We start from the raw sequence: 14,400 nt of genomic DNA, 5'->3' as shown, positions 1-14,400 counted from the left end.
ACAGTGTGAAGTATTGAAGGCATCAGGATTTCCACTGTACGGGCATTAAGAAATACTGGCAGAGGATGAGAGAGGAGCAGAAAGAAGAGAAAGGCATATGAAATATGACTGAACAACAGACCAGAAAAGAAGACAAAAATGGAAGCTTTTGGAGGATGAAGAAGACTACCCAGGATAATCCACCCTATAGTGCAGGAATGTATTGAGAAGCTTTGACAGCCACTTCCAGTAAATTTGATTTTTCGAATGTATGGAACATTTTCTCAAAATCCACTCAAACTAGGGAGATGAAATTTTTATATAGCACCCCTAGTAGTCAAATATGTTCCGTAGTTTCATATAATCAAAATAAAGCAATTTTTTGTAAAAAAGTTGGGTCATTAATAGAAATAAATATTGGAAGGAAACTAGAGAAGATACTCCAATGTAAGTCCATCGTAACTGCAATACTAAACCACTCTACATGATGAAAAAATTTCAAATTAGTCTATTTGGTAGATTATTCATAAATGTTCCTCAAACTTCGTGATTTTAACATGGGCAACATGGGCTCTTCCGGCTCCCCGTGATTCATCCGGGCCGTCAGGTGCTTAACAGTCGCACGTCTATTCGCACGCACACGTCTCCCGCAGCCATCGTTCACCCCTGTTACCTATGGCCCCGTTCTGCATCCCAGCCGCCGCTGCGCCGGTTTTGGATAGTGCCATTTTTCCATGTGAGGTAAACTTTAACCACCGTGGTCCTCGAACAGTTTACAAACATGGCCGTTTAGAAAATGCTTCCACTCTTGGCCCTTTTGGACGTCAGATAATTATCTCCGTTTCCGCATTACAACAACGACTGCAATGCTGTCTTTCTCTCCCCCCACCTATATGTGTTATAGACCCTCCGCTGCTAGCGCAATGTGAGTAGTTACTGCATGCTTACGTCGAAAGTAGTCGGTGATCACATTAATATTACTGAACCGTGTATCTACTCTTTTTTTACGACCGCATATAACATATAATTCTTAACTACACTACTGGCCATTAAAATTGCTACACCACGAAGATGAGTGCCACAGACGCGAAATTTAACCAAGAAAATGCGGTGATATGCAAATGATTAGCTTTTCACAGCGACACCTACAACGTGCTGACATGAGGAAAGTTTCCAACGGTTTTCTCATACACAAACAGCAGTTGACCGGGGTTGCCTGTTGAAACGTTGTTGTGATGCCTCGTGTAAGGAGGAGAAATGCGTACCGTCACGTTTCCGACTTTGATAAAGGTCGGATTGTGGCCTATCGCGATTGGGGTTTATCGTATTGCGACATTGCTGCTCGCGTTGGTCGAGATCCTATGACTGTTAGCAGAATATGGAATCGGTGGGTTCAGGAGGGTAATACGGAACGCCGTGCTGGATCCCAACGGCCTCATATCACTAGCAGTCGAGATGACAGGCATCTTATCCGCATGGCTGTAACGGATCGTGCAGCCACGTCTCGATCCCTGAGTCAACAGATGGGGACGTTTGCAAGACAACCATCTGTACTAACAGTTCGACGACGTTTGCAGCAGCATCGACTATCAGCTCGGAGACCATGGCTGCCGTTACCCTTGATGCTGTGTCACAGACAGGAGCGCCTGCGATGGTGTACTCAACGACGAACCTGGGTGCACGAATGGCAAAACGTCATTTCTTCGGATGAATCCAGGTTCTGTTTACAGAATCATGATGGTCGCATCAGTGTTTGGCGACATCGCAGTGAACGGACATTGGAAGTGTGTATTCGTCATCGTCATACTGGCGTATCACCCGACGTGATGGTATGGGGTGCCATTGGTCACACGTCTCGGTCACCTCTTGTTCGCATTGACGGCACTTTGAACAGTGGACGTTACATTTCAGATGTGTTACGACCCGTGGCTCTACCCTTCATTCGATCCATGCGAAACCCTATATTTCAGCAGGATAATGCACGACCGCATGTTGCAGGCCCTGTACGAGCCTTTCTGGATACAGAAAAAGTTCGACTGCCGCACTGGCCAGCACATTCTCCAGATCTCTCACCAATTGAAAACGTCTGGTCAATGGTGGTCGAGCAAATGGCTCGTCACAATACGCCAGTCACTACTCTTGATGAACTGTGGTATCGTGTTAAAGCTTCATGGGCAGCTGTACCTGTACACGCCATCCAAGCTCAGTTTGACTCAATGCCCAGGCGTATCCAGGTCGTTATTACGGCCAGAGGTGGTTGTTCTGGGTATTGATTTCTCAGGATCTATGTACCCAAATTGCGTGAAAATGTAATCACATGTCAGTTCTACTATAATATATTTGTCCGATGAATACCCGTTTATCATCTGCATTTCTTCCTGGTGTAGCAATTTTAATGGTAGTGTACATCCGCTCGGACGTGCGTCCCAATTTCGAGAACCTCTTCACATTTTACCTTATGGAGTGTCAATGTGGAGTGTACCTACATGGGAATTTTTAGCTATTTTATTTTTATTCCGCAGTTAGTGGGCTTAGAATTCGGTTATGCATATCGTAGTACAGAACAACAATGCGTGTTCACTAATAGCATAGGCGCCACCTTCTTTTATAAGCCTGTGAAAGGGACGATTTCGTATATCCTTTCAGCATCAATGGCTTTGTCCGAGTCTGTAATACCTCATCATTTATGCTGATGCCAATAGAAGAAAGTTAGTTATTAGGAGTCCAGTATGCGGACATAATTGCTGGAAGTTTTAAAACTGGCTGGAGTTTGGAAAACTTATTTCAAATGTGGGTTAAGAAGAGTAGGATTCCGTGAACTGTGCAACTGCAAAGTGTCGTGTTGTACGACTTGGCTGAAGCAAAGCGTGAATGAAAACAACAGTTAGCTGGGCACTGGATTACAACACAGTTCCGTTGAGTACACAGTATTTAAATGCTTAGATCCCACAGTTCGGTGAGCTGCGAAGATAAATTTTCTGCAAGTAACTTTGGCGTTAACGCCTTCTTTCTCTTGTCAAGCAAATGATCGACATTCATCATAGAAAAAGATTTTTTTTTGTTCTTCGTACACCTTACAAAGGTAAAAGAGCATTATACATTAAGAGAGATATATCTAGAACGACTGAAGACATCCGAGAACAAAGTGGTAAGACTAGACACTAAATCATAATTCATTGGAAGATTTATTCTTATCGTAATTAGTCAGGGAACAAATGCTGATATGACACCGGTCTAAAAGTCTCGCAGACGATTTGCGACTAGGCTGTGTTCAACCAAGGGCAAATTTTAACAGACGAACGTTGCCCCTTAAACGCCCGTTAGATGGCGCTATTCCAATGTGACTGACCACTATTGTTTTAAAATCTGCCATTTTTAAAACAATGGCAACTTAGGTAGAGTAGTCTGCTTCTAATGAGCTTAAACGCTCACTGTAAATAATATTGTGAAAAAATGAAATTTTCACCTTAAGGTATTCGCTGTATAATTTTTTTTAACAATCCCGTGAAGGTTTATCTCAACACCACCTCTTGGAATCGCCTGTCGTACTTCAAGCTGTCAACCAGTCAACCCCCACACCTGATTTTTTCAAGGAATCGACCTAACATGTATAAAACGTCGTATTTCCTGAACCATGTGTCGTATAATGATATAATTTTGCAGGTATAGTCAGCGTTATACGTGGATATTGTCTACAAAATGTGTTGCTAATACAGTAGTAAAAATAATAATGAATTAAAACGTCACACTTGATGCTGAAGTTTAATGCGTGAACATCGAAAATGTAGCAGGCGATAAACGTTTTCCCCGCATTTTCATTATTCTAGGTGACGTATGAATGGTAAAGTTTCATAAAGGTTTGAAATAATGTGTCAAGAATGCTGGATGTCGCTAAGTGCTCTCACTCACAAATACTGCATGAAAAAATATAGCCTTGGTAATTTGGACGCAGTGAGTTACGCTGACTTAAGACTTACAGACAGTTTCTAACTGTAATACTTGGGTTATTATGTTGAAGATTTATCGTTAAGATTGTTGTCCTTAATGAGTGTATTACGACACAATTTTAAATTCGGTCAATAACTGTATGAAAAATTGAAAATCAAATATCTGTTACCCCTACAAGCATTTAGAGAGGCAGCCTGCAATAGGGACTGTGTTCGTGGTTAGTCGTTTAGTAATGTAGGTAAGATACAGAGAAGGCTCCGTTCATTTGCAGAATTCCGTGGATGTCGTGCTTACGTCAGCGGTGAATTTCTTGAAGGGCAACCAAATTCGGTTGTTGCAAAAATCACTGACGCCATCGCAACATGATTCAGGGCATCGGTATGCGACTTATCGTAACAGAGGTTTCATTACGCATATCAAAGACTAATGTACATTTGGTTTTATGTGAACATTAGCAGTAAAAATGATCTGCTCCAGATGTATCCTGCACTAGTCCGAAGCTATTACTATATAAGCTTGTTCGAAAATACTCAAAACTAAGCACGAGAAAATGCAAAATTCTTCTACGACGTCTAATAGGTGATGAAACGTTAATTGATTCGAACCGCTCGGAAACGAAGCAGCAATCAGCCGTATGGAACTTCCAAGATGAACCGAAACCAACGAAAGTGGTTCGTTGGCGAAGCGCCCCTCAGATGATGACCGCGTGTTTCTTTGATTACAATGGGCACTGAGTACCCACTGGTTTATGGGATCGAAGAACAGTTAACGCTGAACGGTATACAATAACTTGTCGGCCACAAGTTATCGATGAAACTAGGACAAACAATCGATAACGTAGCATCATTCTTCATCACAGTGGCGTCATACAACACGCACCAAGCGGGGTTGTTTGCACACAGTACTCGAATTCGGGAGGGCGACGGTTCAAATACTCTTCCGGCCATCCAGCTCTTTTTTTTTCCATTATGTACCTAAATCGCTCCAGGAAAATGCCGGGATGGTTCCTTTGAAAGGGCACGGCCGATTTCCTTGCCCATCTTTGACACAATCAGAGCTTGTGCTTCGTCTGTAATGAACTCCATGTCGACAGGACTTAACACCTCAATCTTTCTTCCTTCTTATACAGCACGCACAACAATTGATTAATTATCTGACGGAGAAAAACATCGAATTAATGTGGCATTGCCCTCATTCATCTGCTACATCACCTAACGGCTTTTTTTTAAATTCCTGTCAGACATACATATGCGTGGACGGGTATTAACATCTCTAATGGACAAAAATGATTCCAGAATTGGTTCAAAAAAAGAACCACACACATTTTAAAGACGAACATTTTGATAAATAATAAAATTATCTGTATAAAAAATTCAAAGTTTTAATAAAAACTTAAAAGGAAGCCATCGTATTCAGCTGTCAGGCAAATGCTATGGAAGAGCATTATAAGGAACTTACTATCCATTGAAGAAACAGTTCACTTTATTTCAGCTCAGAATCCAGGAGAAATAACGCAACTGATTCCTGCTACATGGAACTACTGGATTATATCCCCATTCTTGACAACAATCGTGTTGCGCCGTCACGTCTCCAAGTCTGTGGAGTATTCCAGTGTCTAACGTCGTGCTAACACATCACGTACTGGTCCTAATTTTTGTCTTGTGGTGCAAATCCTAGCATTTTGTTTGTCTGCAGGTAACGAAAAAGTGCAAGGGGTAAGTCTTGTTGGTGAATATGACTAGCTTTTTAGAAAACTTGTTCCACTGTGAATCATATCGGTGGGAAAGTCAGAGGACAGCACTCAAATTGATGTCAGTTCAGTAACTCATCTTGACAACACTTTGCAGGCTAACTGATGAAGAAATCCATTATGACAGTTATTGGGGAGGTGTTTCCGATAAATGTAACTTAATTATGATCGTATCGATGTGATGCCCAATGTATACGAAATACAACGGGCGTAGGCACAACAGTATCGTAACAGGTGCTACAAGTTCTGGAGGCAGCTTCGCTTTCCTGTCGAACAAGGTTCCCTACCGGCGTTCAAAATGGTTCAAATGGCTCTGAGCACTATAGGACTTAACATCTGTGGTCATCAGTCCCCTAGAACTTGGCACTAATTAAACCTAACTAACCTAAGGACATCACAAACATCCATGCCCGAGGCAGGATTCGAACCTGCGACCGTAGCAGTCGCGCGGTTCCGGACTGAGCGCCTAGAACCGCTAGACTCCCGCGGCCGGCCCCTACCGGCGTCACATGTTAACAACATTCACCCGCACTTCACTTGCTGCGGAGAAAGCACAATGGAACTTCATTCGGGGCTGCCTAATTGTTGTCGCGTCGATGGGAACTGAGGAATATTTTTTCGTGAGAAGATTACACATCGCGGTAAAGAATACAAATGCACAAAAGTTAAACTTACGATGTTTACAAGTATCAATAAGTGTGGGTAGAGTTGCTACCCTGCAATACAAATTACGAACAAAGCAATCTATCCGCTGCTTCCCGATGTCACTGCAGGTACCGTAACGGCACCCTTCAAACAACCATTTCTCTGAAAATGGCCAGTTTCTTGTAATAAAGTATTTAAAATCTCTATTTTGATGCAGGATTTATCTCCACTAAGAGCGTTCGTCTGACGTATCACTCTTCCTTTCAAGACAGAAAGAAGTTGCTTCATGAAACCAATGTTTGCTTAGTTTCGAGCGTCCTACAATCCATTTACTCTTTTTTTTTTTTGTTAAATATTTCAGTGATGCATTACAAGAAACAATGTCTTTTGACAAAGGTCAGTCGTTGATTTCTCAGCAATACCACACCAGTTAAAATAAAAAAACATGGTTGTGTCTTAGAGTAACTTCAATTTCTCACACACATGACATAACCGCACTGTTAGTCATAAAAAGAAACATTCTTACCTTTCCATGTCCATGTAACGTTGCATTGTGAAGTTCATCTAATGTTGGTCGGTATGCTGCCTGTATCGACATAATATTGCGGTAATTATCAAGTCTTGGCAGGGCTTCTCTCGTGAAGTGGCGAAAGCTTTTGGCATAGCGCGTGTCGTATCCAGATGTGTCAGAAGTATGAGACAGCAGCATGTTAGGTGAAGTTGGCCGATAATTTTCAAGCGAACCTCTTCTGGAATCGTCACCTTCTCCACGCAGTGGGTCGCTCTCACCGTATTCGTCGCCCTCTTCATTTTTTGAAGAAGAGCCATCAACTCTGTTCACTTGAAAACGAGTTCTTTTATCCATATCGCCCAGCTCAACACCCCAAGAATCTCTACGCGCATTGTTCAAAGCACTCTTTTCTGAAGGCATAATTTCTTGCAAATTAAATTAAAAAAAGAGCACTACACAAGTTAACAGAAAAACTACAGATTCACCGGCTCAACCATGAGCACAACACGCAGCTGTCGTGCTCCACGAAGCGGCATGCGCATGTGGTCCGCGGAGCGCTGCCTTATAGGACGCCCAGAGCTGTTTAAAAATACGATCCCTCGCTCGGCTATCGATTGCTACGTCGAAATTGCGAGTGCAGATTTTCGAGTGCGATTTAATTTTTGCTATATAGAAAATATAAATATTAATCTAAAGTGAAGTATCTTTACTGAAGTCAAATATATTACAATATTAATATAATCCTTTCAATGTCGTCCTTGAGGACAACTTCGAAGGGTAATCGATAGTATAATAAAATGCTTACACCAAAGAGAGGATGTATTGTGTCTCTGGTTTGCATCAGCTGACGTTTTGATTAAAAACAGTATGTTTACGATGTTCGTATGACGCGTGTGTCAAATGTAATCGGTGGGAATATGTGCTACGTATCAACGTTAACATTTTTTAGTGCATTTTACTCCCTCTTTTATATGCATCTGTCTGATGAAATTAGTGTTTCCTCTTGCAGATTGCTAATGGCACCCAAAGGAAAATACCTTTCTGTTAGTAACAAGATAGTAACTGAGGAAGCTTGCTCCAAATTGACTTCACGACTAGCGTGTTATAATGGACCGCTACCGTTCCATGAAATCTGGGCTGTGGTGATAGGTTCACCACCGAATGTTTATTAACTTTGTTCGAAGGATATGTATTCGCACACACACACACACACACACACACACACACACACACACACACTTTGTACACGTTGAGCTATCACATTTAAGATTCAGATTATCGGCGATGCATTTTATAAGATACCACGGCAGTCGTGAAAATTGTGGGTGGCGCCTTTATCAATTATTACTTTATTATTATTACTTTATTACTATATCTTCGTCGTTTACCAGCCATGGCTGGACAGACTGCGTCACAAATACAATGTTTATCAACCAACTTTTATACAACACCATATACAAAATTTATGTTACAAATAAAAGAAAATATTTATGCAGTGCACAAAAACACATAGAACATAGAGAAAATGAAATATAACCAAACAGGAAAGTAAAACCTCATAGCAGCAAATGAAAATACCATAAAGCAGAATGTTTACAAAACCATGTAGATCGCACACAAAGTTTCGTTTTGGCAAAATATGTACTTTAAGTAAAACATAAAATTAAATGTGCAGTTAACTGACAACATAAAAAGGAGATTAAATTTAGGCAACATTATATATAAAACATAACAATATTTATTATTTTGTCCATTCACTAGTACCACCGTTGAAAAACTCTTCCAAGGAATATAGTGGATGTTGTTTCAAGTACTGAGCAATTTGCAATTTTTTTCCGAAATAATTCAGGTGGCAGGGATTTCACTTCTGGAGGCAGTTGATTGTACATTTTTAGGGCGACTGTTGGAAAGCTGTCTTGTGTGCTTGATAGGCGACACCTTGGCACTTCAATGTTCCTCTTACAGCGAGTGTCATGATTATGTATTTCTTGTCTTATGCTAAAATTCCTTTGATTTTCTTTTATATAAATGAGGCAGAAAAACACATACTGGCTAAAAACAGTCATTATGCCTAGCCTGGTGAAAATAGGCTTACAGTGGTCCAGTCTTTTGCTAGAGGATATGATCCTGATGGCTTTTCTTCGTAATAGCAACACATCTTTGCAGCCTGAGGAGTGTCCCCACAACAACAGTCCATAGCTAATGTGGCTGTGGAAGAGGGCATGGTAGGCTATTGTGAGAAACTGGTCAGTGATTACCCTTTTCAGCTTCCTCAGTAGGTATATCAGACGAGAAAGTTTGGTGCCTACATATGCAGTGTGATCATTCATGAAGAGTTTTCTGTCAATCTTTAAGCCCAGTAGTGTGACAGTCTCCATGTTTTCTTGCTCTTCGATGTTGGTTGGACTGCATATCAAATGTTGGGTTTTTTCTTCACTGATCTTCATTTTATTTATGATGAAGCATTCTTTTATTTCTTCAAACATCAAATTTGATGCACCAAGAGCTTCCGTGGCTGTATGTCCTTTGGCAATAAGGGTAGTGTCATCTGCAAACTGCAACATTTGACTATTACAGCTCGTATCATTGACATATATGAGGAATAGTTGAGGTCCTAAGGTTGATCCTTTATTAGGGCACTCCAGTTTTTGTTCAAGAGAAGTTGCTCCGTGCACTGATACTACCTGCTTTCGGTTTTCCAAATAGGATTGGAGTGTTGATAGACCACCACCATAGCATCTTAACTTGGCTAATAGTGTTGTGTGTGAGAGATGCAGTCAAAGGCTTTGCCGAGGTCACAGAGTGTCAGTGCCATTTAAATGTATAAATCTTTCAAACACTAAAAACAAAGACTAGACAAGAACTCTTTCCCAGCATCAATAACCACCTCGTAGGTGGGGGGGATAGCTACCATTAAATTTTCGGGTATGCATCTGGATGAAATTCTATAGTGGTGTGCCCATAGTATACATCTCACAAATAAGGGCACAGTTAGTTTAGCTTTACGTTGAGTCTCATACATTTGGAGCATAGATAATGCTAAAGCTGCACATTTATAATATTTCTACTCTGTATTCAAGTGTGGCATCAAGTTTTCTTTTTATAAACCTGAACAATTTGAATAATTACAAAAATTTCAAGATGAATACTATCCAGACAATTGTTTCTTCAGCCAGACATGCATTCTGAGATGCTGACCTTACCTGGCCCTGTGATGAAACATTGATAACTATGTGTGCAACAGTCTTCATGTTCAGAAAAATGTGATTAAGACAAAATTAAAAGAAGATAAGAGGAGAAATAATTCTGGCTTCCATTCATACAGCACAAGGCCATTAACAATTCGTAGGTAATAAGTGTTAATTAGACCATGCACAAAAACATGCACACAACTTTCTGATTCCATAAAAGCCATTAAGAAAAAAATTGTCCAAGGACTTTGACTCCAAATGGGTTATGTTCAGGTGCTCCTGCAATGTGATTACTAGGGTCAAATACAATAAGAAGTTACAGAATCTTGCAGGACAAAAACTATAATGTCATCATTTACATCAAATGTGAATGTTCTCCGAAATTACGCAGTGTTTTTTTTCTGCTTCTTTTGTACTGTGCCTCATATTTTATAGATTTATTGCATTGCTGTTAATTAACTTTAGTGGTTTTTCTACATGTTGTGTCATACAGTATTTAGATTTGCTGTATGGTCCTACTCTGAAATATTCTTAATATTTATTCTTTATTATACTGATTGTGTGTTTGACAACATGCATACTATGTTGCAGTGTATAGGGATGAATAAATTAAAATGAAAAATAAAATAATCATCTGACCAAGACAAGCATGACATATACTTTTAACTACAAGCAATGTATTCATTTACTAATAAATATACACTGGAAAAAACACCATTTCTGCTTGTATTCATTGGGTTTGTTGATTATCACTTGAATGAGTTATTGTTAAATATCTAAATTGCAATTCAGAAATAGTCATTTTTCATTTTGCCTTTTACAGATACATTAGGCATAACTCACCAGTTCATCTTGTCTCTGAATATGCAGCATAATCATTTATTATGTGTGCATGAAACCATATAATTTTCAAATTAGCTGCTTTTCTGTTATCTATACTATGTTTAATTTTATAGCACTTGAACAGTCATTACTTATGCTATTTCTAACAGGTGCTTCATTGTGTTAAAACATTTATGTCAGTCTCTCAGAATATTCTCTTTCACAATTGGATGTATAGAATGTAGGCCTTATGACTGAATAAGTGATTCTAATAATATTAGATGCAGCTGGTGTTGTTCCAAGCAGATAATAATTTGACTTAAGTGACTACACGTCTGAGCAAAAATGGAATACCACTATAAGAAATAACAGCTGCTTTTACGAGAAATGATCTGCACAAATTTTTGCCACAAATCAAAAAGCTAGTAGATTCTCAGTGTTCTTCCACTGTAGCTACAAGGAAAAATCAAAGAACAGGATCACCATCGACAGTGTCACATGCTTTCAGTCCATGAGACAGTGTAGAGAAGTTTAGAAGAGTACTGATGCGAATTATGGTGATCAGAAACTATATGCCAGTGCCTGTTCTCTACTTGCTGGTCAAAAATTAGCAGTGAAAATTTCTTTCACTACCAGGATAAGGCATCTCATCGTGTTCTTGTAGCCATCTGAAGAAACCGGTAAAATTCAACTTGTGACAAACTTTTACTGTATCCCAGTAAATTTCAGGTATTTCACCACAGTTGTGACACCCTGGATATTAAGTCACCTACTGGTTGATGGATAGGTCCAACAAATGGAACATACTAGTTTCAGCTTCAAAAGTAATACAGTCTGAAGAGAGCATTTGTTCTACACTGTGTGGCCAGTCTCTCCGATTTCTTAAGAAATAATGAAATTCCAGCTATTAGTAGAACATCCATCCAAGGATTTTCTTGTTCAGTTTAATTGTTAATGCACTGTTCATCAATGTAGAAGATCCTTATATTAGTTACAATTTTTGTAGTAAGATCTGCATTGTCTGTTGAACTCTGAACAGCTGGAACATTTTCTCCTTGGCTCATCATTTCTCTGACAAACAAATCATTCAGTGTTTCCTTCTACATGATCATGGATGTTGCAAAATAGTTTATGAAAAATTTCTGCCATATTTCTGACTGAACATAGGCCATGTATCTTCATTCAAACTCAAAAGTAGGGCTATCACTCCACATTATTTCTTCAGACGTTTTTTCACTGCTTGGTTATTCTGTACTGATAATATTACAGTACAAAAATCAATGAAAGTAAAAATTGTGTTTTTGCCCGCATTGTTGGTGTTGGAACAGACAAGAAGCATTTGACGTTTTCCTTTGAAGAATAAGGCTGCTGTGAATCACAGTCTGTGGACCGAAGTGCAGTCAATTTCATTCTAGCATTCACTTGAGAAGTACTTGACAAAATTTATCTGCAAAAAGTGGCTACCACTGGTTTCTAGTTTATCATATGGAATGCTGCAGATTGTATTTGTTCGAGATTAACATGAGCTTTAAAGCTTGGAAGGTCTCGCATTGTGGCTTTAAATATGTCCGACCTGCCCTTCTTAGATAGAAAGTTGTAATCCTTGATCTGAATTTTCCCACTGTTTTCAAATAACTTCATCGCCACTGTTTTCTGGCACCAGCAAAAGTTTGCTGTTGCAGCAGACTTCACATCTATTTAGCCAGCGAGCTTCACATCTATTTTGCCAGCAAGCAGAATTGATTTCCACACCTCTGAGTTTTCTCCCAGAAAGAGAGTGAATAGCTGTATAATCAGCATGTTCTGCTAAGCATGCCAAAACAGCCAGTTTCTTCCTCAGTGATTAGGACAACACATGTGTTGTTCTCCGTACAACCCTTTCCAGTGGCTGCGGACATTGACATGGACCACAGATCCTTGCGAGGATGTAGAGGGAGACTGCTACGTAACCTTATCACCCTCTGCAGTCTCTTCCGACCCCTCTCATACTTTCAGAGTGTATTTTCTTGGCTTCAGTCATAAATTGCTTCTGTATCTTATTTAATTGTGAGAGCCGCTTGTTTTCCTGTTTTTGAAAATCTAGATTTTCATACTTTAGTCATTTATGCATCTTTTGCATCTGACTGGCACCCATACTAGCAGTCTTTGACATTGTGTACCCCCCCTAGAAAGAGAGGAAATATTATAACTGATAATGCAGTAGGTGGTCCGGGTCTTATTTTCAAGAAAGCTTCAGCTTATTTAATGTTGAGGTTGCCCATTAGACAGAGTCTACAAAACAAACTAAAATAAAAAAATACAATAACGAAAATTAATTATGGTATCAAATGCATATGCACATATAAAGAACTTTATAAAAAAGGATAACAAAAAAATGTAGTTGTCAGATCAGGATACACTTTAATATGAGGCGTGTTTTTTAAATAAGTACTTATTTGAAATTAAAAAAAATATGTGCTAAGATATCTCAATAATTTTATTTTTACATGAAAGCCTGTACCTTAATCTACTTTTCTACATAATTTGCGTCAATATTGAAGCACTTGTCACAACGTTGAACCGATTTCTAAATACCCTCCTCATAGAAGTCTGCCACTTGACTTGTTAACCACTGCATCACCACTGTTTTGACTTCGTCATCATCTTGAAGACGCTGACCACCAAGGTGTTTCTTCAAGTGCAGGAACAGATTGTAGTCTACTGGACGCAAGATCGGGGCTGTACGGAGGATGATCTAGAGGTTCCCATCTCAAAGATGTGATGAGATCTTTGGTCTGATTCGCCACATGCGGACGGACATTGTCTTGCAACAAAACAATGCCCTTGCCCAACTTCATGGACTGTTGCTTTGATTCTGGTGTGACGTGGACCACCCACCTTTCATTGCCTGTAACAATTTGGCTTAAGAAATCATCACCGTCGTTGTGGTACTGCTCAAGAAAAGTCAATGCACTGTCTAAACGTTTGCTTTTGTGCACATCCGTCAACATTTTCGGTACCCAACGTGTGCACAGTTTTAGGTAATTCAAGTAAAAGAAACATTAGAAAAGTCATCCCGCGAGGAGGAAATCATGAAGCGTATGTTTTCTCTCACGTTATTATCCACTTCCTGCACTAAACTTTCATTAACGACCAAAGGATGCCCACTCTGTTGTTCATCATGCACATTTGTGCGGCCATCTTTAAATGCTCTCACCCACTTTCTTACCATTCCATCACTCACAATGTTTTCTCCATAAACTGCACAGATCTCACGATGAATATCAATCACTTTTAGGCCTTTAGCACTAAGAAACCGTATAACAGCCCCTACTTCACAATCGGTAGGACTCATGATTATCGGAGGTATCTTAAACACTCAGTACACAATGTAAACAAGGAAGAATCAGACTGTAATGGCGTCAGTGCTTATATTAAGGTACAGGCTTTCATGTAAAAATAAAATTATTGAGGTATCTTAGCACGTCTTTTCTTAATTTCAAAACAGTACATACTTAAAAAACACACCTTGTACTTAATGTAACCCATAATACAAATGTGGTAAAAATCTCTAA

At 39.5% G+C, this 14,400-nt stretch overlaps 1 protein-coding gene across 1 annotated transcript in view; it reads right to left on the bottom strand.

The window, feature by feature from the left end:
* Positions 1-7,382, bottom strand: part of LOC124621803 (bumetanide-sensitive sodium-(potassium)-chloride cotransporter) — a 597,202-nt gene extending 589,820 nt beyond the window's left edge. The window contains exon 1 of the mRNA XM_047147239.1: positions 6,849-7,382. Within this exon, the coding sequence (XP_047003195.1) occupies positions 6,849-7,253 (405 nt within the window). The 5' untranslated portion in view covers positions 7,254-7,382. The remainder of the gene's footprint in view (positions 1-6,848) is intronic.
* Positions 7,383-14,400: the final 7,018 nt, after the last annotated feature.

Source organism: Schistocerca americana, chromosome 7 (assembly GCF_021461395.2).
Source record: "Schistocerca americana isolate TAMUIC-IGC-003095 chromosome 7, iqSchAmer2.1, whole genome shotgun sequence".
Taxonomy (NCBI): Eukaryota; Metazoa; Arthropoda; class Insecta; order Orthoptera; family Acrididae; genus Schistocerca; species Schistocerca americana.
The sequence above is the reverse complement of the archived record's forward strand: the minus strand, read 5'-3'. Positions and strand labels throughout refer to the sequence as shown.